The following is a 22,650-nucleotide window of genomic DNA, read 5'->3' as shown; positions in this document are numbered from 1 at the left end:
TCTCAGTTTAGCTCAGATTCATAAAAGGTTAATGTAATGCCCATGTCTTCTGTTATCTACCTCCCTAGCTCGGCACGCCTCTGCCTGGTCTCTGTGACCGCTGATAACACGTCTGGATGTGCCTTTACTATGACTTTACTGTGTCTTTCCTGTGTTAGAGTGTGTATCATCTCCTCCAGAGCTCTTACTCCTTAGCCAGGTTGACAGAAGTCGGCTTGGCTCCGATGGGAATCCCGTGTTTGTGCAGCGCTTCGATCAGAACCTCCCTCATGTCTTTGTTGTAGGAGTCGAAGTCGAAGACGTTTCGCACCACATTGGCCAGACCCTCATCTGGGAATTTCTGTAGAGCAGGGAAGAAGAAGAGGAAAGAAAAAGCAGGGATGGGAGGGGAGAGGTTGGAGGCAAGAAAAAGAAAGTCAGTATGACTTAAAATTTCAAGCAGAGAGACAGTCCGTGGATGATGACAAACTGAATGTTTAAACACAGGCACAAAGAAGGCACAATGTGTGTAATGACTTCACAGCCCGGGTCTCCTGGGTCTTTATTCCACCATAGCTCACCTTTAGGGCCTCTAAATGTTCTTTACCATCACTAACAACCTGATCCTCAGCTAAATCATAGCTCTGTCTGAATTAATCCTATTTCTGCCACACAAAGGCCATTTATGACTAGATGTGAGATGTTAATTAGCCTCTACACCATTTTACTGAGCAATCTAGACTTCAATTAAATCATCCTGAATATTCTCCGCTTCTACACGTGTCAATAATGGAGGTGATTGATGACAGAGCAGGGTGGTCAGTGGGGAAATCAGACAGAAGAGCACATCCCTGTGTGCTGAATTATTGATCTTCAGTGGAAGAGGCTGGAATCTTAACTCTGCTTTTCTTTGAGTTCTGTTTCTCTTTCCTCTCTGGGTTTTATATTTACACTTCTAAAGATCACGAGCAGACAGAAGAGGTTGGCTATGATTGTTCAATGGAAAAAATATGGTGTGTACAGCTGCATGTAAGAGTGGAAAAGGCTTAGCTTTAATGATAAAGTGTCATATACTGCCTCACGTGTGTGTGTCTCATTATCAGTCTAGACAGAGACGGAGTATTGTGCTCTCTGTCACAGCTGCACTCTTGCATTATTGAAGTATCCAGCAGTGCAGGATTAAGGTCACATTGTCTGTATGAATTATTTATCTGAAGAAATCTGAGGCTGAATATGAGAAAACGAAGCAGTTTCATTTTTGAAGAAGAAGCTTCACGTGTGTTTGCTTCAGAGCTGTCTTACCTGCAGGTGTTTGACGATGTTCACCACCTCTCGGGTGGAGTACGGGTAAGTGATTGTGCCCTGGTCGGCCATGGAGCGCAGCTCTCCGAAGGCGGCTACAAGTTTCTGCAGAGTGGAGTCAGGGACATCTGGTCCGTACTGTTTGAGCATTGCCAGCTCTGCTTTCGGCTTCGGGTTATCCACAGCATGGCAGCTAAAGATGTCACCTGTACAGAGGAAGAGAGGCCATCATGATCCTCTTTTTTAATCAGACACTGGTAAGAAGTCTAAAACTTGCTGGGCTCCAAAAAGCTTTGGTTGGTGTTATTGCTTTGCTCTGCAACAACTACAAAAAAATAACACTGGTACAAAACAGCCCAATAAAAGCCCTGAGAGTAGATTTGTGTACCTAGAGCTCCAAAAAAGTCATTTCCCAAGAATGGAAAACCAGGTCTGTTTGCAAGAACCAGCATCCTAAAGTCCGGGTGCATCACGATGGTGTTCGTCCTCCCTTTGGCATCACGTGGATCTTTGGAGAAGACAAAGTCACAATAAGCACAAAAACATGACTTCCTGTTGACCCTCTCTTTAATCCTCACTTTTCTGGTTTTATTGGATTCAGTGACTCTCACACGTCTCCTGCTCCTGACAGCATCAGGAGCTGCCTCAGGTTTTTGTTTACGAAGTCTCAGCGAGTGTTTACATTCTTCTGTGAGGAAGAGCCCGCAGAGATGGAGAGAAACTGTCAGATTTAAGTGTTACCACTTCAGAAACCTGCAGGTTTACAGCCCAGAGTGTTCTAACAACCACTGGTTCCTGTCCAGAAACGCTTTTACCCTGATCCTTCTTCAGAGGCCTGCTTGTGAAATTTACTCCTGTTTCTATTTTGGGACATTCAGCTCTCACCTCCTCCATTAAGTGGTACTACTTGTGTCTGCTCTCTTAATCTGGGACACGTCTGCTGTCAAGGTGTGAAGCATGAGTACCTGAGATGATTCTGCGCCCGTCTGCTAGGATCATCTCTCCGCTCTCCACAAGGGTTTTCAGGATGCAAGTAACGTTTGTTGGAGCTTTGTCGGCTTCGTCAATAACCAGAATGTGACCCATCTTTACTGCCTTCACCTGCACACACACACATATGCACAAACATGCACATGAACAAATCTGTGGGGAAAACTGGCCTGGTTATATTCGTTTAAACAAGTTTTCACCATGACTAATGAAAAAAAAAAAAATTATATGTAAATATAAAAATTAACTTAAGCCTGTGTGCAAGTGTGTGTTACTGACCAGAGGTGAGTCTTCATACATGATGATGCCGTCTCTGACTGAAGGCTGCAGGGTCAGAGTCTGAACAGTCGTGTCCCTGAAGGAGGAAAACACAGTTACACTCAAACATGTGGACAAGAGGTGTTGAAAACCAGATAACAAAGCCTTACAAATGTAAACCCATGGTCCATTTTATTTAATGGAGTTAGAAATCACATCAATGTGCCAAATATTGTGACATTTATAAAATCTACAGCTTTACCTTGTGGTTTCATTTGATGTAAATACAAGAAAACATTTTCATGAAGATTTATAAAATTGTATTTTGTTTTTTAAAGAAAATTACTGTTACTGTCAAATAAAGTCGTCAGATATAGTTATAGTTCAAATAATGTTGAAGTAAAGTCGAAGACATGCAAAGAAGTCACACTATAAAAGTCCAATTTTAACCATATTTAAGAATGTAATTTGAAAGAAAGGGCCTCTGTCCTTTATATGTCTTTATCTACCAATTATGACAACACTGACCTAAAGAGGTGATTCTGTTGGAAGATTTTACGCCAATAACTGTTCACTTGAGCTCAACAGGTCAGCAGGTCAGCAGCACAACCTATCTTAAAAGCATTGCCACAAAAACTTTTGATTCCCCAAAGGCCTCTGAAATATCCCTCCCGCTTTCTCTGAACATGTCTCTTTAATTCCTCTCCCTTCAATGTCTCACTCTGACCCAGGAGCTGTCCCACTTTCCTTCTTGGCCGGCTGCATCTCTCTCTCTCTGTCTCTCTTTTCTGAGCCACATCTCTGTAGACTTTCAGTCACAGCATGGGCCCCGAGAAGCCACATGCACAGATCTTCTTCTGCTTGGCTCTAATATTAGCAGCTGCTACAGAAGCTAACCGGGACACGTGCATGCTGTGCGACTTTCATTAGACTTTGAAAAACTGCACTAGGATATAGACAGAGTGGAAAAAGGTGATGCTGAGTAAAAACAATCTACCTCTGAGTTAAGGTTTCTTCTTAGCGTTACTCCCTGTTAGGACAGGTGATGACCTCTGACCTGTTTGCCTGCCTTTCACAGCTTGTGTGCCAGGATCAATATAAGAGCCATCACTGCCTCTGATTGATCCGAGCCACATTCAGCAGAGACTGATTTCACAGCTCTTTGATTTATGGATGAGCAGCTCTGACCTAAATCTTCCTAAGGTGTAATCGGTGGACTATTTATAGGAGCTGTGAACTGGAGCTAACAAGGACTTCTACAAATGGTTCCTCTATAACGTGGGTGTGTGAAGTCCTTGTTCCTGTGAAGGATGGCCTGATTTACTGAGAGCTGAAATAGCCTCTGACACCTTTAGATGGGACCACTAAGGGGGAGAAAATGGAGGAAATTAAAGAGAAATTGGTATTTATTCCTCCTTGGAGCATCTTCTCTTGACCGTAACACAATAAAGACAGACTGATTGAGAAAGTGATATAAAGAGCTGAACATGACTCATAATTATTCCAGTTAAATCACATCAAGCTCTGACATCATGCTTCTTTTCTGGACTTTCTGGACAAACTCTTACATGGAGCTATTTAACCCTCTAGTTTTAAGAGAAAGGACATTCATCAGTTTTAATGTGCACTGGACGTCATCTGAACTCTACACACAACATGCTGGCTGGTTTTACAGAGCTTCAGGTCTCTTTGTTTGATGCTTTTTACCTCACATTAAGCTAGATTAGAGATGACAGCAGCAGTAGTCAGAGAATTCTGTCAGGGAGCTTTCAAAGCAACCAACCGTAGAAACAAAATTCAGTGTTTTACGCAGGGTCTGACCCCGACTCTGGAAAGAAATGTCTCATTTTGATAATCGGTAATGAACTTCTCTTAACTCCATAAAAAATAAGTTGGAATCACATGAACAGCCTGGATGTAATCAAATATGAAAAGGAGCTTTTATATTTTTATGAAGAAGACTTCCAGAGAAAGTTTGACATTTTGGCAGAGTCTGATTTCTTCCTGATTAAGTTGATCGCTCAGAGAGCACAGAGGAAAGTTCACGAGTTCATATCGAACTGGAGCAATGATAATCAAGCTCTTAACAGAAAGCGAATGAGTGGTTTCCAGTTACTAGGTCAACACGAGGAAAACATCTGAACTTCTTTGAGTTTTGATTTCTGTATTATTTTGAGGCACAGGCCTCTGTGTCCAGTAAGAATTTAAAGTAGACAAGTTTCAGCAATTTATACTTTTACATAAGTCACTGAGAGATATTTTGTTTATAAAATTATTTGCCTTTTGCCCGAATCAAACTGACCAATCTTCTTAAGCAAAAACAAGTTTGTATTGTTTAAACAGAGGCGTTATTCTTCTCACCTGTGCAGCTGCAGGTATTCTCTGGGCCTATTGAGGAGATGCAGGAAGCGGTCAATGATTTTATTCTTACCCACACCCTGTGAAGAGAGATAAATGCAGGTTTATCAAATAGCATGATTTGACAAATCTATCCTACAGGACAGTTGCAGAATTATTAAAAGTATCGCCTTAGTGGGCAAACAGGGAAGCATGATTTGTGAAAGTGACAGATTTGTAACTGACAGGGAAGGAATTTTGTTGTGATTCAAGACATGATAAACAGATATTCATTTTTACCTCTGCCAAGGAGGTTATGTTTTTGTCTGTTTGTCTGTGAACAAAATAACTCAAAAAGTAACAAACTGATCTTGATGACATTTTAGGAAATGTTCAAAATGGGATAAGTAAGAACTGATTGCATTTTGGATGTGATCAAGATCACCACTGGATCCAGGATTTTTTTTTAAAGGGTTCTTTATCATTGTGAGATAGGGCTGTTTTCACCATATGTGTATATAACTCCACGATAAATGGTCAGATTGCTTTGCAAAACAATACAAGACAAGGTCACCATAATTTTTGACAGATGTACAAGTACGATCCAGATCCTGGCAATATTCTGGATACTAAGATCTGGAATATGAAATATATCATAATTTTCAACACTGTTAGGTAAAAAATTATCATACAAACACAATTAACACCAAATTGTAGCAGACAGTCTGCTGAAAGGGAGTCTAACATTAAAGTAGGACTAAATCACAATATGCTTGGTGGAGGTCTGCGCTCTCTACGTGCTTTTCTAGTTACATGTAGAATCTATTCTTTTAATTATCACCAGCCTTGAAAATCTTTTTTAATTAAAATAGTGCTTAAACAAAGTGTGAGACAGTTAGGGTGGAGGGTAAGCCTCAAACAGACTTTCTGCAGACAGGTGATGACGTGCGTGATCATATTTATACCTTAGTGGCTCTTTTTGGGGACAGGTGAATTTACAGTAAAGAACAAAATCCATTAATGTGTGCCACATACCTGGTTGCCCACCAAGAGGAGGTGCTCCCCTAAGAGAAAGTCTTTTAACATGTCCTCCATCACCATCATGTGCTGCAGAGAGAGTCAAGTAGACAAACATTAAACTTGGGAAACATAATCGCTGTTAAGACGAAAACGAGTGGATTGAAGCCAGCTGGGCTTCATGGTTAGTCACATTTCACATATCATGGGGGAAAAGGATCAGTTCCAGGATAAAACTTGTCTTTTAAGGCACTAAAACAAATCTGAGGTTTGGTTGTCTCCTCCCTCTGCTCTCAGTGATTTTTGCAGCAGAAAACAGGTCATTCATTAAGTAGGACAGCCTCCTCGCTCTCATCCGATCTCACCCTCTTCCTCTCTCATTTCAGCCTCTGATACAAGCTGAGCAGAATGAGGACGGAGTGAGAAAAGACATAAATCTGGGTCATATGGCGTCATCAAAAATTGCCAGGGGATGTCAGAGTGTCATTTTCCTTTACTGGTTCCTCCCCAAGGACGATGTGTTTGGTCAGAGCGTGGCTTAGTCGATGATGAGATGGAGGATCAGAATGTTACACTTGGAAATATCTGACATCACTTCACACCTGTTGGTTCTCCTTTAGAAATGAACATATTCTAGCCTAACCACATGTATCGGCTTCCTGAGCTCTCTATCCAGATATCGATTTAGAAAAATGTCTTATTCTGGTGTAGCGTGACCTTTGCTCTTTGTTTTATGGATTACAGCGACACGCTGACCTCCATCATTCAATAACATCCAGAATAGATGTTTTGTTGTTGCACACATCCAATGAAATCCATCAATAACAGAAACCAGTGATCAGGTAGAGGGTGCTGAGGTTTTATCTGTGAGGCGTGTTTCAGGAAACAACCCAGAAGTATTAACAAATAATGATGGAGAGTGAACTTAATACCAGAACTAAAAGGGAAATCCCTCATAAAGCAGTTACACTGAGCAGTGCAGAGGGAGACAGTAATATTAATAACAACAGGAGGGAAAAAAAGGATTTTTTGCCCTCTTTTGAAAAGTGGTCTCAGAAAACTGTTTGTTGAGTAAAACATGAAGCATGTGTTTTCAGATTGAGGGAAAATAAACAAAAACATTGGATTACTCTTTATTGTTTCTAATCTGGATTTGTTCCCTTATGTGATCAGATCTGGGTCACATCCTGGAAACGTCTTTTTAGGCTGCTTTTACAATTAAACCAGGATTTGCTGAAAGGCTGTCATGCACTCACAGATTTAGTCTGGGCTGACATGTTTCTTTGCTGAGTGACTCTGGCTGTGGGTCAGAGTGTGATTACCTGAGGATTATCATAGAAGAGGACATCAGGGACTTTCATTTTCTCGTTGGCGTTATAGACGGGAGCAGAAACTTTACCTATGGTCAACAAACCGTCCTTAACAGAGCCTGAAAACAAACAAGAGAGGAGGTCAGGGCGTGGGATGGATCCTAAAAACTCTACAAAAAGTTTCACCCTTAGAAGGAAAAACTGTCCACTCAATGTTTTAAAAAACAGAGAGTAGCTGAAGAGATCTTGTGTCTGTTAAAGGTTTTAACTTACAGCTGAAGTCCCGAGTGTGCTCATTGGGGTCTGGTGTGTCTTGTATGGAGCAGTTTGAGAGGCTTTTCTCAAGAGAGGCTCGAGCAAGGCTTGGCAGGAACCTGAATTACACACACAATCATCAGCAGGTGATTCACAGCTTTTAGAAGAAGTTTCAGTGTGTGTGCATACACTCACCGGCCACTTTAGTAGCTACCCTCGTCCAACTTGCGAACACAAAATTCTAATCAGCCAATTACATGGCAGCAACTCATTGCATTTAGGCATGTAGACATGATCAAGATGATCTGCTGCTGTTCAAACCGAGCATCAGAATGGGGAAGAAAGAGGATGTAAGTGACTTTGAACGTGGCATGGTTGTTGGTGCCAGACGGGCTGGTCTGAGTATTTCACAAACTACTGATCTACTGGGATTTTCACCCACAACCATCTCTAGGGTTTACAGAGAATGGTCCCAAAAAGAGAGAATATCCAGTGAGCAGCAGTTCTGTGGGCCAAAATGCATTGTTGATGCCAGAGGTCAGAGGAGGATGGACAGACTGGTTGGAGCTGATAGAAAGGCAACAGTAACTCAAATAACCACTTGTTATAACCGAGGTCTGCAGAAGAGCATCCCTGAACGCACAACACGTCCAACCTTGAGGCAGATGGGCTACAGCAGCAGAAGACCACACCGGGTGACCCTCCTGTCAGCTAAGAACAGGAAACTAAGGCTACAGTTCACACAGGCTCACCAAAACTGGACAATAGAAGATTGGAAAAACGTTGCCTGGTCTGATGAGTCTGGATTTCTGCTCCACATTCAGATGGTAGGGTCAGAATTTGGCGTCAACAACATGAAAGCATGGATCCATCCTGCCTTGTATCAACAGCTGCTGCTGGTGGTGTTATGGTGTGGGGATATTTTCTTGACACAGTTTGGGCCCCTTAGTACCAACTGAGCATGGTTTAAAGTCCACAGCCTACCTGAGTATTGTTGCTGACCATGTCCATCCCTTTATGAGCACAGTGTACCCATCTTCTGATGGCTACTTCCAGCAGAATAACGCTCTATGTCATAAATATCTCAGACTGGTTTCTTGAACATGACAATGAGTTCACTGTACTCAAATGTCCTCCACAGTCCCCAGATCTCAATCCAATAGAGCACCTTTGGGATGTGGTGGAACAGGACATTCTCATCATGGATGTTCAGCCGACAAATCTGCGGCAACTGTGTGATGCTATCATGTCAGCATGGACCAAACTCTCTGAGGAATGTTTCCAGTACCTTGTTGAATCTATGCCATAAAGGATTAAGGCAGCTCTGAAGGCAAAAGGGGGTCCAACCTGGTACTAGCAAGGTGTACCTAATAAAGTGGCCGGTGAGTGTGTGTGCGTGTGTGTGTGTGTACCTGGACAGACACGCCTTGTTGACGGCGTGGGCGATGCTCTCCTCAGGGTACTGAGAGAGACGGCGGCAGATCCTCAGTAGCTGTCGGGTGGAGAGAGACGAGGCCAGAGACTGAGCCTGGAGGTGCACAGATACAGGAGAGAAAAAGGTTGATCACAAATGTTTGACAATTAGAGAAGAGCTAAAACTTATACATACATGTGTGTGGGGACTTACTGTGGGGTCATTTGTCTTCCTGAGAGTGTGTGTGAGATGCAGCAGCTGCTCTACAGCTTCTGTTGGGACATTATGAGTCTAAAAGTGAGAGGAACAGAAGAACAGAGATGAATGAAGATATTCATCTTATAAAAGAAATAGCGGTATCTTTTCAGATTGTCCCTGTTTGTGTGACTGTGTGTGTCTCACCAGTCCCTGTATAAGACCCATCTCCTCAGCTTTGGCCAGCGGGCTGACCGTGTGGTACAGGAACATCGTGAGCAGCTCCGGGCCAAGCCACTGCTGCTGACCTTTGCTGCTCCCACCGCTCGGAGCGGCTCCAACGACAGGAGGCTCAGCCAGAGCCAGGACCCTGAACGAGGGATGGATGGGGAAGATTGACCTGAAAACACACACACACACACTAGAGTTACACACTCACAGAGGACGACACAGCTTCATCACCTGTCTTGCTGAAGGAAATGCAGGGTGCAGGTGTGCATGACGCCTCCAGCAGACGTCTGTATCTGTGCGTCTGAATCAATCCATGTCTGCTGCAGGAGCACGACTCCTGACAGCTGGCTGTGTAATTCTCTAAATAGAGGAGACAGCAGAGTCCACTTCTATCACTCCGCAGAGGCACAAACTGCAACGCGATAAATTTACTCTGATGTGGGTGGAAGCAGGTGCTAACCATCATCATCATCATCACCAATGAGTGTGTGGGAAGAAGTTTCATGATGATATTAAAGGATGCTACCATGGAGCCAAAACGAACACTGATCTGAACCATCTTACAAAACATTCAAATTATTAAAAAATCTAATCACATATTTTCTAATTATCTACAGACTAAAGACCTAACCTGTACAGTAATGGAGGATAAAATCTCTGTTAACACATTTACACACACACATACCCAACAACACACATCTTGTCTGAGCCACAGGAGTGAAGGAAAAGGAAGTGGGTTTATTTCAGCCCAGACGCCCCACCACAAACATCCTTCCTGCTGCTTAGGTGGGTTTTAAGACACACACACACACACACACACACACACACACACACACACACACACACACACAAACACACACACTTCATGAGTCAAACACAGAGAGCAGCTAAGGTCAAGTCCAACATCTGTCACCCACCAAAACTATATTGAACCCTGAAAAACAATGTAAAATGCTGCGTCACCGTGTTTTGGTGTTTCTGTGTTTTTTAACCGAAACTGACCTTCCAAGAACATTCATATCACTCCCCACCCACTGCAGACACAAGCATTCCTTCTAACTTCAAGCTATTTTCAGTCTGAACACCTGGTTTCACTCCCTCCCTGACAGCGGACTCAGAGAAGGTTGGATGATATAAATACTGACCCAGAAGGAAGAAACAAGATACAAGACAAAGCTTTAACACTTAAAACTCTCAAAATACTTTTTATGTTGTTTTATTTTAAGTGTCTCCTAGAACTCTTTGAGCTTTATTTTTTCCTGCTTTTATCTCTTTGAGTTTTCAAATCTGACTCTAAAAGCATCACAAACAAATCCCAACCCCCTTGTACTACCCTGCACTTATTCAAATGCCACTAAACATCTTCTCTTTTCATGTCACACTCCTGAACTCAGTATCGGAGACACAAAAGAACTGTAAAGGGTGACAGATTGAAAAGCTTAGAGTCATTTTCTGGCCATATTTTCATTTTAAGTCATGACAAACACCACAGCTGTCATGTTTCCACATTTGATAACATTTGCATACCTCTCTTTAAGTTGCTCGTCTGTGAACTGCAGTTGCTCTTTCAGCGTCTGGTATCTATCCCACCTCAGCAGCCTGGTTCCATCATACAGATCCAGCTCCCTGTCATGCAGCAGCCTGAGACACAAAGCACACACTGGGATGAGCTGAGAAATGCAGAAGTGCAGGAAACTCACCATAGAGTGTGTGATGAGTCTAAGCAGTTGTACCTGGACAGCACAGCCAGGGTTCCCAGGTTGACTCTGTGAATTCCATCCAGGAGCAGCAGTTTTCCCTCGATGGCAGCAGTGACGAGTGGAGACGGCCTCCATGCTGTGTCTCCGTTTGGCAGAGTGTATCTCTGCTGTAGGAGGTCTCTGGCCGTCATGTCCTGCAGACAAAACAGAGAGACAAATTTCAAGAAGGTTGGAAAAGCATATATGAGAAAGAAGCTTTGTTTTATCCCGACACATTAGTCAAAATGGAATCAGGCTGTGGAGATACAGCTGGATGCGGATTTGAGTGAAAGAACATTTGTAATCTCCATATGCTTTGATGCAATGGGAAAAAATCCATATAACCTTTATTTTTATTTTCCTATTTGCACTTTGATAAAAATTTGAGTGATTTTCTTTGTGCAGAGTACTAATATGTTTTCATCCCTTTTAAAGCCTCTGCTGTTATGTTTTCAAAGAGAAACCCCACTATGGAATAAAAATGATTTTTGGGGATTATTCTTTATTTATCTGGGCTCAAGAGATCAAGTTTGACTCTTACAATTATTTCCCTTAAAGGACAACCACTCCAACAATAACTTATTCATATTCCAATACTGCCTGACATGTCACATTGTTTTCCAAAAATGGGATTTTCAGAGCTGACAAGATGAATTGTTGAGCAAAGGATTCCGCAATTCCCGCTGCACAAGTCACCCCCGACCTCTGCGAGCTATAAATATCTGCAAGCGCAATGCATAAATACACCCGTTTCCTGCACCCTCATCACCCAACAGACAGTGCTCCACAGAGTAACACACATACACACACAAAGCTAAACATTCATAGAGAAACATATCACAGCAGCCTTTTGTTGCTCCATCCTCCTGTCAGTCTCAGTCTCTGACCTCACACCTGACTAACAGAAGCCAGATGTGACTTTTTAACCAAACTGCTGTCACGAACTCACTACATCCCTCTCCACTCCTCAGCTTACAAAGACAAGGTGTACATTAATCCAAACTCAACAGCTACACGTCTCAAAACTTTACCTTCATAGGTTTACAATCAATTCTTTTAGATCAGCTGAGAGAGATTCAACAACTGTAGGTCTGATAATGAAATGTGAGCAGAATAAGTCATCAGAGACATGAAAATCAAAAGGAGAATTTTCTTCTCAAGGAAAAATTTCTATCAGAACATTTTTAATAAAAACACCAAACTGTACTCTGTTTGTCTCTGCTCCCTGCTGGAAAACCTTTAATAACATTAAAGAAACATGGTTACAAAATGTGTTTTTTTAAACATTAATATGATACTAGAGTAAAAAATAAATACTTGAAATGTCTTTTGATACCACAGGAAAAAGATTTTAAAATACTTCTTCACATGACGGACACTCGGGAAGTGTGGCAATGTGCAGAACTGAAACCACACCGCCACCACCGCCGCCTCCTCTTCAACCAAAATTAGATGGTCACATGTCCCTTTCACAGGACAAAAATCTATTTTTGATTTTGAAGTAACCATCTTTAATAAATGAATAAATGAACCCCATATGTTATCTTCTCCTCATATCACATATTAGATACAGCTACAACTCTTTGTACCCATTTAAAACATCAGAAAATGTTTGAAACAAAGTATCAAAAAGAATCCATCCGGGAAGATTTAAACTCTCACCTATGTCTTGTTTTGCAGCCTACTTGTTCAGTGTTAAATGATTGGAACTTCATTTTCTGTCTGTTTTCATGTATAAAATGCTCAAAAACTTCAATCTGCAGCTTTTCAATTGGTTTAATGTTGAGCCTAGCTGAAATAAACTACTGTTGGAAGGATGCAAAACACACATCATGAAACCTACATCTGCAAACATGGTTAAAAAGTGAAGAAATATGCATCAAATATTTAAAAATGGGAATAATGAATGGTTCAGATACTTGGTGGCTCTGACTTGTAGATGTAATTTACCTGGTAGAGCATGACTGGCTCGATGCTGTAACCCAACATCTCTGCAAACTCTTTGGCAATCACAGACTTTCCACAGCCCTAAAAAATAATACCATATTTCAATCAGGACCAAAGCTCTTATATTTTAGGTGGTCTGTATGCATGTAATTGTGTTTTTTCTACCTTGGCTCCAATCAGACAGATGTCTTTCGCCATGTGTGACTGCATCATGTCAGTCAGCAGCTGCGAGTGACTCGGCGTGCTGATGAAGCTGGGGCTGCTGTTGGGTGGTCGCAGCTCTTTTGTGCCAGCAGGAACCTGAAAAGGAAAGATTAACATGAACATCGAAACATTTCTGACAGCAAAGTGAGATCAAAGGATCCTCAAGACATCCAGCACCAGTCAGAAGTCAGAGGAAATACTGCAAAGCGTGAAGAAACACAATTGGAGAGGAGTTCATGAAAGTGAGATCATCTGTTTGGCTTGAATATGAGCTGCACTATTCTTAGAAGACAGAGCTCTCTGTTCTTCCAAACCCCACACAGTGACTCATTCACAAACACTGCAAGGTTTTCACCCCAAGAGACTAAAAACCGATAAGGTTGTTTCCTTTAGAGCCTCGCAGAGTCAAACACAGAGTATCAGGCGGGAATAAAATGGAAAAAGATGATCAGAGGTCATGCTCATGGGAAGAGATGGATAGAAAAGTGATGATGTTTAGAAAATAAATTAAAACAGTTTATTTTTCCAGTTTTATAGAGGACACCGAGTGATGCAGCTTCACTCAGACCTGTCTTTTATTCAGAACACACCCTGGTGCAGGAGCTGTAAAATCAGTCTACTGTTACCTGAAAGGTGATCTCCTTCTCTGCAATATGTAATCTAACATCTGCATGACCTTCAAGATCTGCTGACTTGGAAACATTCAGAATGGTGCTCGGTGCTGTCTGACGACGGCCATCCAGGAGCTCAAATCTCTAAGAAAGAGAGAGAAAATGAGAGGATCTGAATAATTTATCTTATCTTTAATGTTAAGCCCATCACTAGCACAGCGGAAGACTTTTCTTATTTAATCTTAACATACACTGAGCACTCCTTCCACAGCCGTGCGTCCCTCTTTTCCCAAGATGCTGCCATAGGGGTAAAGTCTCTGGACCAGCTGCTGCGAGGACAGCATTGGGAAAGAGTTCTGCAACAAAACATTAAGAGATCAGCACTGGACACAGGAATCATCAGAAAGGTGTTTTCTTTAATCAAAACTCAGGCCCTCCTGGATTCTCACCAGCACGTGGAGCGCGGGAATCAGGTTGTCCATGGGGAAGTCTGGCAGGCCGAGGCTGGAGGATTCCTGGGAGCACAAAGTGGTGGCCAGAGACAAGAGCTGGGACACCCTGTTGGAAAGGATGGAGCATGACATAACCAACAACTGGAACTTCACAGACGATAACGGTGAATAAAACATTTACTTGAACTGTACCTTTCTGCAGCGATGTTTGGTCCTGCTGTGTACAACAGCTCCAACTGGTCCTTATAAATAAAAGATGCAGGAGAATCATTTTTAACACTTGTTTTCTATCAAGTCACATTGAAATGAATGAAATATGGCATATTGCATAATAATAAGCAGGGCTATGTGCATCTAGGATGTCCTAAGATTTTCACCACAAGATTGTTTTATTATTAGACATTAGTTCCCAAAAAAATTGATCAAAGCTTTGTGGAAATTTTTTAAGTGTTAGATCATCTGGCTATTCCTGTTCTGACCTTGAATGGTAGGTAATAGATGTCCCTGGCCTGGAAGCGTGATCGCAGAGGGGGATCGAGAGGGTTGCCTTTGTATTTAGGGACAGGAAGACCGAGAGCAATGACCCTGAAGTCCTCGCTCACACGAACAATCTTCCAGCTGTCCAGCTCCTCTTTGGTGTGATCCTGCAACACATGACGATATGCAACCCCCTAATCATTTTCTACCATCTACTCCGGCTTGAATGTTAAGAGTTTCAGGTACACCAGAGCAAAAAAAAAACAAATCCAAATGGTTATTGACTGTTGAAAGTGAATGTGCTTCTCTGACCTTCAGCAGCTTGTCATATCTCTCAGCTGACATCAAGAAGCGCCCGTCCTCCAGCTGCATCTCTCTGTTCTCCAGCAGGTTGTTGAGAACAGGAAGGACGTTTCTCTCTGCCTTCTCCAGCCCCTCCAGGACCAGGACTCGGCCTTGTGTTGCTGCCCTTACCGCACACTGAGGGCGAAGTCATGACAGGTGGAGACCAATCATTAAATTCAATCAGTATAAAGCTTAATCAAGGGTGATGGAGGGAGATGTTGATTATTAAGTGACTCAATCCTGCTCAATCCTCCAGTGTGACCCCTGACCCTCGGTAAATGTTAACAGTGCTGAAAACATTTATAGAAAGAGCAACTAGACCATGCACCAGTTCTTCCTCCCCTTGCTGCTGAGCTTAAAGCCTCTCCTGAGGATGTCTTCAGCTTTTTGTGGTCAGATCTTCCACCAAACTTTCCAAACCAGGCTTCAAAACAGTCTCAGCTGTTTTAGGAAGGCCTATTTTCTACCATCAAATGTGGGAAAAAAAAGGAGCTACTCTTAGTTTAGATTGAACAGCATGTGTGTGTATGTGTGTGTGTGTTTCTGCAAAAGCACATCTGACGTCAAGAGGCAGGAAACTTTAGCTGTCTGGTCGCACCACAGAGCAAGTGGCCATATAATTAGGTGAACATGTAAATACGAGGCAGGCTGTGTGGGAAGCAGAGCCATAAAACTATAGTGAGGAACAGATGCTCTAAATTTAACTCTGGGTCCATTTTCAGCACCAACGCTGTAATCAGATAATTGTTCGAAATATATGTGACGCAGGATGGAGAGAGGCACGGGGAGCACACAGACGGTTGATGTTTTCTGAGTGATACTTAGAAGGAACATCCGAGCAGGAGGAGCTTTTAGGAAAAGGGTGGAAAATATGGTACTGATCAGAGACGGAGGAATGATATTTGTGTGTTCAACCTACTGCTCTTGCACATGCACTCATTACTCAGTGCATAGCTTTGAGCTTCATGTGCATGCTCGAGTTGTCTTGAATTTATGCCTAAAAGTTTCCAGGTCAGACAGATTTTCACCACTTGCAGGGATGCATTGCCCGTTTTTTGCTGCAGAAGTGAACTACAGCTTGACTTTCTATTGATTTCGGTTCAAGTTGGACTGAAGTAGAGGTTGCAAGCTTTGTATTACTGTAACTGAGCCTTAACTGGGGTGTGAGCATAGACTGTATAAAATATGGACGCAGTCTCCCTGATGTCACCCGTCAGTTTCTGAAAAAGTAAATGAAGCACATTGACTTTTGCAGCCATATTGGTAAAGGCAAGGGTTTCGTGTGCAGCATTAGTGCACCTGTTGGTCACATGACCCTGAGCTGTGACTCTGATTGGGCGAGCTTGCGATCGTAATATCCTCTGAATGGCCGAGAAAAAAATTCACCCTGTACAGTGTGTGCTGATAGTAAAATTAGCAACTTAGAAAGGTGACGTTTTTTGAACCAAGCTGTACATAGGTTAATTTCTGCTGTGAAAACAGCTTTTTTGGCTTGGTGTGTATGTGACTTCCAGTATTTTCAGAGGCAGCCTCAAGCGGACACTTGAGAAATAGCGGATTTTAGCACTTCCACATAGTGTCATATTATTAGACCGGAGGTTGCCGCTTGGGTGTGAGTCATGGTTATCTGTCTTACATAACAGCTGGATAACTGGAGAGAGGTCGCCAGACAAGATACAACAAGCATGTAATGACATCCACGTGATGGTACATGGAAATGTGTTGGTTTGGGTGATGCTCAGACTGAACAAGAAGAAAACAGTAACAAGCCTGAAAGGGGGTGGGGGAGGGCACAAGGACAGACACGATGGTTCTCAATGTAGGGCTGCAAATCAGCACAGGGCCCTGAGGAGAACTTGGATGTTCTAGTTAAAGCACAAACACACACACTCACACACCTCCTACGATACCAAACTATTCTCACAGAGAAACATTCGTTAATTTGCACCCACACATCTCCAGACCCTCAGAGACGGACTGTAACATGGACTAATAAACACTGATCACACCCACGGGAAGCATAAATACAAGAAAACTCAGCACGGGTTTTATCCAAACACCAACTCACACAGGAGCACACGCCAAACACACAGGAACATATTCTGCCCACATTTCATTAGATGGCACAAAACCCGTGATATCTAAGTAGATGAGAAGTATTCTCCAATACATATTAAAACTATGAAACAACAACCTCCTGCGGTGGTCTGATGGTGAAGGTTGGAAACATCGTGTTGCTAGAGAGTGGAAGAGGTTGTCTAATCACTCTTGATGGAAGCAGAGAATATTTTCACCTGCTGGGGCAGTTACATGACTGTGTCATCATTAGATAATGTACAACTAGGCAGACAGGAAACTATGAATAATTCAGAGACAGCCTCCAATACTTTGGAGTGTGGCAGGCCATGCATTCAAATGTTGTCTGAGAAAATGAACAGAAAAGATCCAACTTGAAAAAAATAAAAAAAAATGACTCCTGCAGTCACAGTGCTGCAACAAGTGAGACATTCATACAATAAGACATTAATATCCAAGGTCAACTTTTTTTAATTAATCAAAAGGAGTGACATTTCAGTTCGTTCTCATTAATTATCTCTTTGAGCTCTCTGAAACTCTGTGAGGACAATGTGCTGAGAATAAAAGATGAAAATCTTCACCCTGTTTCCATGGAGTTTTTCTTTTAACTGTCATGCCACTGATTTATTTTTTAACACCAATGAAGCCATGTGTTAATTAGATAACTGAGTAAATGTTAACCTTCACTCAGCTCATCATCACTTGTCTCTACAGCTCCTTGAAGACGACTGACAGGGTTTAATGATCGCTCTAATATGGATTATATTTAGGTTTTTTTCTGTAAATCAGTACCAGTGAGAAGAGAAAGGAGATGACTGAAGAACAGAAAGTTCTCCTCAGAGAGCGCCTCATGGGTAATGAGGAAGTGCTGGTCTCCATGGTTACTTACTTACAAATGCATCAGAGTGTGGGGGTGTATGTTCACATGAAGCCTGATCAATCTAAAAGTCGTACAGAGAGGAACAGAACAAATGCTCCAATTTGAGTTCACTTTTTTCATCGAAAATCTGTCAATGAGGAAGTTGATCTGAGACAGATTCATGGTCCTTTCTTAAACTGCAGACCTGTTGTTGCATCTGTGTTCTTAAATTAATTAGTAGTGATAGGATCTACATGGTGTACACCTCAAACAATATGTTTTTTGCTCTCACTTATGTTTTAGAAAACACTTATACCAGTCTCCGTCTGAACCACTTTAGTTAGATGCTGTCTCTTTAAGGCAAAAAGAAGTCATACTGGATACATTTTAAACCCTGTTTTTCAGAAGAACAATAACTCCAAAGGAAAACTGCGAGCTGCATAGGTATGTAGATTTACCTGGTCGATGTAGAAGGCCGTCCCTGAGCGGATCTCCCTCCTCTGCTTCAGGTCAGTCTCTGTGGTGTCCCTCGACAGAGCCACATATTCCACCTCCCGTTTGGTCAACTCCTGCTCAATGACGAGAGAAACTTTCAGTGTTTTACAGCAGAGGAATCACACTTTCCATTGTACATCACATGCAAGTTTCATAAAGCCTTAACAAATACAACAATGACCAATAATGCATGTTCAATCAAGTTTTGAGAAGTGTTAATTTGATTACAGTGCTACAAATTTTCCGTAAGAATGCAAGATGTTCCCCATGTCAAGTCTTCATTATTGTCTGTGTTTGTGTCTTGCTGAGAACTCACAAGGTACTGCATGGCTATGGATCTTCTCAGGGGGCCTGGAGGACCAATGAGGAACACATCTTGCCCCAAAAGGTCTTTCTGCATGATCCATCTCAGGTGCTGCGCGACTGTCTGAGGCAACGAGTCTGAAACTGACAAACCAAAGCAAAATCAGGTTTATGTTTTTTCGCTGTTTCTCCTTGCCTTCTTGTTGCATGTTTACATGTTTTAAAACAGCTCTTAACAACCACACAGCAACGACTTACTGTGTTTGACTGGGACAAGCTCAGGGTTCTTGGGTGTTTTGAGTTTGTAAGAGATCTCTCCGATCTTCACCGTGTCACCTGCAACAATGAGGATGTGAGGTAAGAGCGTGTTAATTTATGATTCAAGTTACCATCAAGAGCATTCAGTAATAGCTGCTCATCATATTCAACCTCGATATATGCTAGCTAATGGTGATCTTTGACACACCAGCAAGATATACACACATAGCTGATTGTGCGTTGCTGATACAGAGTCCTGGTTTATGCTTCTAAATAAACTCTTGCAAGACTTTTGGTGGAATTACAGAGATAAGCACCTGCATTTTTTATTTAAATTGGAACTGTGGAAAACCCTTAGTGGTATCAAAACTAATTGCTGTTTTGAATATGTCTTCCAGTGTAGTTGACAAAAACAACAAAGTCTGGTACTTATTTCTGGTCTCTTTTCTCGGAAGATTTCTCAACAGGTCAGAGCACAGGTGGCTATAAATCAGGCAAGTTAAGTCACTGATAGTGACTGAGAAGCTAAGGGAACCCCAAAGGAACTGGAAGGGAGGCAAAGGAGCTTCATTTGCATGTCCTGCTTCTTTATTAGTCAGAGTGTTTGCTGTAGCCTACAGGTAAACCTCTTGTAAAGATGAAACGGCTTCTTAACCAAACAGGAAAACTCACTTCCCCCTTTGTTTAAAATAAAAATTAAAAGAATTAGGAAAAATTTCACATAAAAAGTAGGGATGCACGATATTATCGGCACAATATCGGTATCGGCTGATAAAAGCTTAAAAACACGTTTATCGGTATCGGCAGATATGAAAATTTCTGCCGATAGGCACAGCCGATAAGGTGCTATTCAGTTGAGATTATTATTATTTTCCATCTGAAAAATAAGCTCCTTAAATAAAATGTAGCACTTCATTTATTTGCACCGCAGAGCTCTGTGTCTGTCACCAGGTTGTTACAGTAGCTTCTAAAATAATCAAATGCAACTTGGTTATGTTTAAAAATGCATTGTACATTTAAAGTTCATGTGATCTAAAGACATTATTTTTCTGTATTTCAATACTGAATGTCTTGAGTTTGAAAAAATAATACATTTCTTATTTATGGTAAAATCAAATGTTTTTTGTCTTGTTTTATGTGTGTTTCTTAAACAAATAAGACCATCACTATAAGAGTAACATATAAATTCCAGTACAGGATGGACTTAGCTTTCTTTACAGCAAAAAAACAAACAAACTTGTGATTATCGGTATCAATATCGGTATCAGTATCGGCCAAAAAGGGTTTCCATATATCGGCATATCGGATATCGGCAAAAATCCAATATCGTGCATCCCTAATAAAAAGACAACAAGACCCGTAATTGTGCAGTCATTAGCAATAAAAACGGGTTACTGAACTGGTGTGCTGTACTGTCAAATGACTAAAATAGGAATTTATTTTGATAACACTTGTATTCTCTCTACTCTCGACATCTGTGTCTCGGGGTTATAGAGAAGAATTTGTTTACAGTTAAACCTATAACAACCTGTAACAATAATGCCTTAAAAAAGGCAGGGCACTCCTCTGTTTAAGCTGCTTACAGCTTGAGGCTCTTTGTCGTTTATTTTGATATGCATCTTCCTCCCTACAGGCAAATGTGTCAGGGTATTTTGGGCCAAAAAAAGAGCTGACAAATTTCCCTATACCCACTGTAATATGTGTTTAAAACAAGAATAGAAAATTATATGAATGAATGAATAAAAATTTTAATTTTGAAAGCTTTAAAAAAACAGTAAGCAAAGGAAAAACAGAACATAAAACTTATTTATTTTGCAATCACACACAAAAAAGAAAAGAAATAGAAACAAAATGAAAAAGCTGTTGAGTCACTGATTTTACTCCTTCTACATGTTCAAAAAGGGAAGAAAAGAGTAACAACTTTATAATCTTTACCCCATCTCCATAGTTAACTATTTATAAATTAATAATAATCCAGTAAGCGTATACTTAATGTTACTACAGAGTAGTGTTTCTAGTAAAAGTTGAGCCGTTACTCTTTCATATTTGCTTACCGATTGGTTCTTGCTAGAAAGTGTAAAAGCAGAGAGTGAGGGTAACTAAGTTCATATAATTTTCACAGAGCTGTCTGACTTTAACCTTTGGCCCACATCCCTGTTGTATGGTAAATGTTGAGCTACTTATACTCTTATCATTAGAAAACTTGAATAGTTGTCAGATAAAGTATGGAAGGATAAGTTGAAGTTACCTGAAGATGTGTTGAGGAGTTTGACCTCATGAGCTCTGCACATCCAGCCGTCTCTGCCCAGAACAGCACCCAGAATATTCCGCACTCTCCGCGCAGCGACTAACGCCGTGGAGCCGCCACACAGAATCTGGGGGTGCATATTTAACCTCCGCTACTTTACACTAACACATACTTTGAAATAAAGCTTCTAATGTCGGTTTGTCCTGACCTGAGGCCTCATCCTGATTTCATAACATCTGTCAGCTCATCTAAAGGAGCCGGAACACAATAACAGAGGGACACACTGGTCCGTCCGTACAGTCTTCCGGAGAAGCTGTTTGGCGAGTGCTTCGAATGTTCCGGCTTTGTATAGTTCAATTGGCAGTTATTTCACCTTCTTATATCAAATAAAACAGTATGATAAATATTTAATGAAAGGAGCGGTTTATATTCCTCAGCTTATTGCATTTTTGATAAAGAGTTTCAAGTCCCATGGAGTTTAGAATACAATTATTCAAAATTGTTCAAAGAGACAAAAAACTAAAACAAAACTCCAATAAAGAGAGGCAATTAGCTAAAAACAAAACAGTAAAAACTTTGACATTTTCAAACAATGTAAGAAGGAGTGGAAATACAGGTATTGATTCCCACCGTTCTTCATACAAAATAAGAAATTAAAATGTAGTCAGTTTCATTTTTCTGTTTAAATAGGCTATACCAACATGTAAAATAAAGATATCTTCCTAAACATTCACTTAATAATCATAAAATCTTTTTTTTTCTTTAGCAATATTCTGCCTAAAAAGACATTTAGGGTAATAAACCCTAACTCTATTAGATTTTCCTACACATTTTTGGGGAGAAAAACAAGCTACTAAGTTTAAAAACTCACACAACTACTTTCAGCTGTTTCGCATATTTTTTTAAGTCTATGGTTTGCCAAAAATAGTTTTATCACCAACAGAGTCCAGATCATGGAAAATTTACTGCATTAAATATTAATCTTTAATTTTATTGTTACAAATTTTATCTGAGTTTTTTTTTTGTTGTTGTTGTTGTTGTTGGTTTCTCTCAAGAAAACCACATTAAATCAATATTTCAGACTTTAACAATGCTACATTTCAGTAATACGTGTTTTATTAAAAGACTCTGAAATATTTTTCTTATAACTTTACAAACAAAACTTACTCAACACCTAACGCATGAAACACGTTTTTATATTTCTAACTTTTTTTTATTTTTTTAATTTATTTTTGCAAGATCATGGTTATCATGTGACTAAAAGTTTTTTTTCTATTTTTTTTACATCACTTTTTTATGTTTCATTTGTTACATTGAATATCTAGTGACTTTTCTTGTGGTTTAACAA

The 22,650-nt window shown here is 41.0% G+C and overlaps 1 protein-coding gene across 2 annotated transcripts in view; it reads right to left on the bottom strand.

Moving 5' to 3' along the window:
• Positions 1-21,638, bottom strand: part of vwa8 (von Willebrand factor A domain containing 8) — a 45,497-nt gene extending 23,859 nt beyond the window's left edge. For both annotated transcript variants that reach the window (XR_012599893.1, XM_074694535.1), the window contains exons 1-26: positions 21,303-21,638; positions 19,055-19,132; positions 18,810-18,940; positions 18,457-18,567; positions 15,031-15,198; positions 14,721-14,885; positions 14,434-14,483; positions 14,239-14,347; positions 14,041-14,145; positions 13,805-13,933; positions 13,140-13,274; positions 12,978-13,055; positions 11,022-11,182; positions 10,816-10,929; positions 9,265-9,457; positions 9,076-9,153; positions 8,861-8,976; positions 7,467-7,567; positions 7,206-7,312; positions 5,902-5,973; positions 4,891-4,967; positions 2,551-2,626; positions 2,247-2,382; positions 1,670-1,789; positions 1,282-1,487; positions 189-340 (exon numbers count right to left, since the gene is read on the bottom strand). Coding sequence is in view for 1 of the 2 variants with exons in the window: in XM_074694535.1 (XP_074550636.1) it covers positions 189-340; positions 1,282-1,487; positions 1,670-1,789; positions 2,247-2,382; positions 2,551-2,626; positions 4,891-4,967; positions 5,902-5,973; positions 7,206-7,312; positions 7,467-7,567; positions 8,861-8,976; positions 9,076-9,153; positions 9,265-9,457; positions 10,816-10,929; positions 11,022-11,182; positions 12,978-13,055; positions 13,140-13,274; positions 13,805-13,933; positions 14,041-14,145; positions 14,239-14,347; positions 14,434-14,483; positions 14,721-14,885; positions 15,031-15,198; positions 18,457-18,567; positions 18,810-18,940; positions 19,055-19,132; positions 21,303-21,441 (3,107 nt within the window). In the remaining variant the exon portion in view is untranslated. The remainder of the gene's footprint in view (positions 1-188; positions 341-1,281; positions 1,488-1,669; positions 1,790-2,246; positions 2,383-2,550; positions 2,627-4,890; positions 4,968-5,901; positions 5,974-7,205; positions 7,313-7,466; positions 7,568-8,860; positions 8,977-9,075; positions 9,154-9,264; positions 9,458-10,815; positions 10,930-11,021; positions 11,183-12,977; positions 13,056-13,139; positions 13,275-13,804; positions 13,934-14,040; positions 14,146-14,238; positions 14,348-14,433; positions 14,484-14,720; positions 14,886-15,030; positions 15,199-18,456; positions 18,568-18,809; positions 18,941-19,054; positions 19,133-21,302) is intronic.
• Positions 21,639-22,650: the final 1,012 nt, after the last annotated feature.

This window comes from Halichoeres trimaculatus, unplaced genomic scaffold (genome assembly GCF_033239565.1).
Source record: "Halichoeres trimaculatus isolate MK-OKI-2021-1 unplaced genomic scaffold, fHalTri1.1 fHalTri1_scaffold_19, whole genome shotgun sequence".
Taxonomy (NCBI): domain Eukaryota; kingdom Metazoa; phylum Chordata; class Actinopteri; order Labriformes; family Labridae; genus Halichoeres; species Halichoeres trimaculatus.
This window is presented reverse-complemented; position numbering and strand designations above follow the sequence as displayed.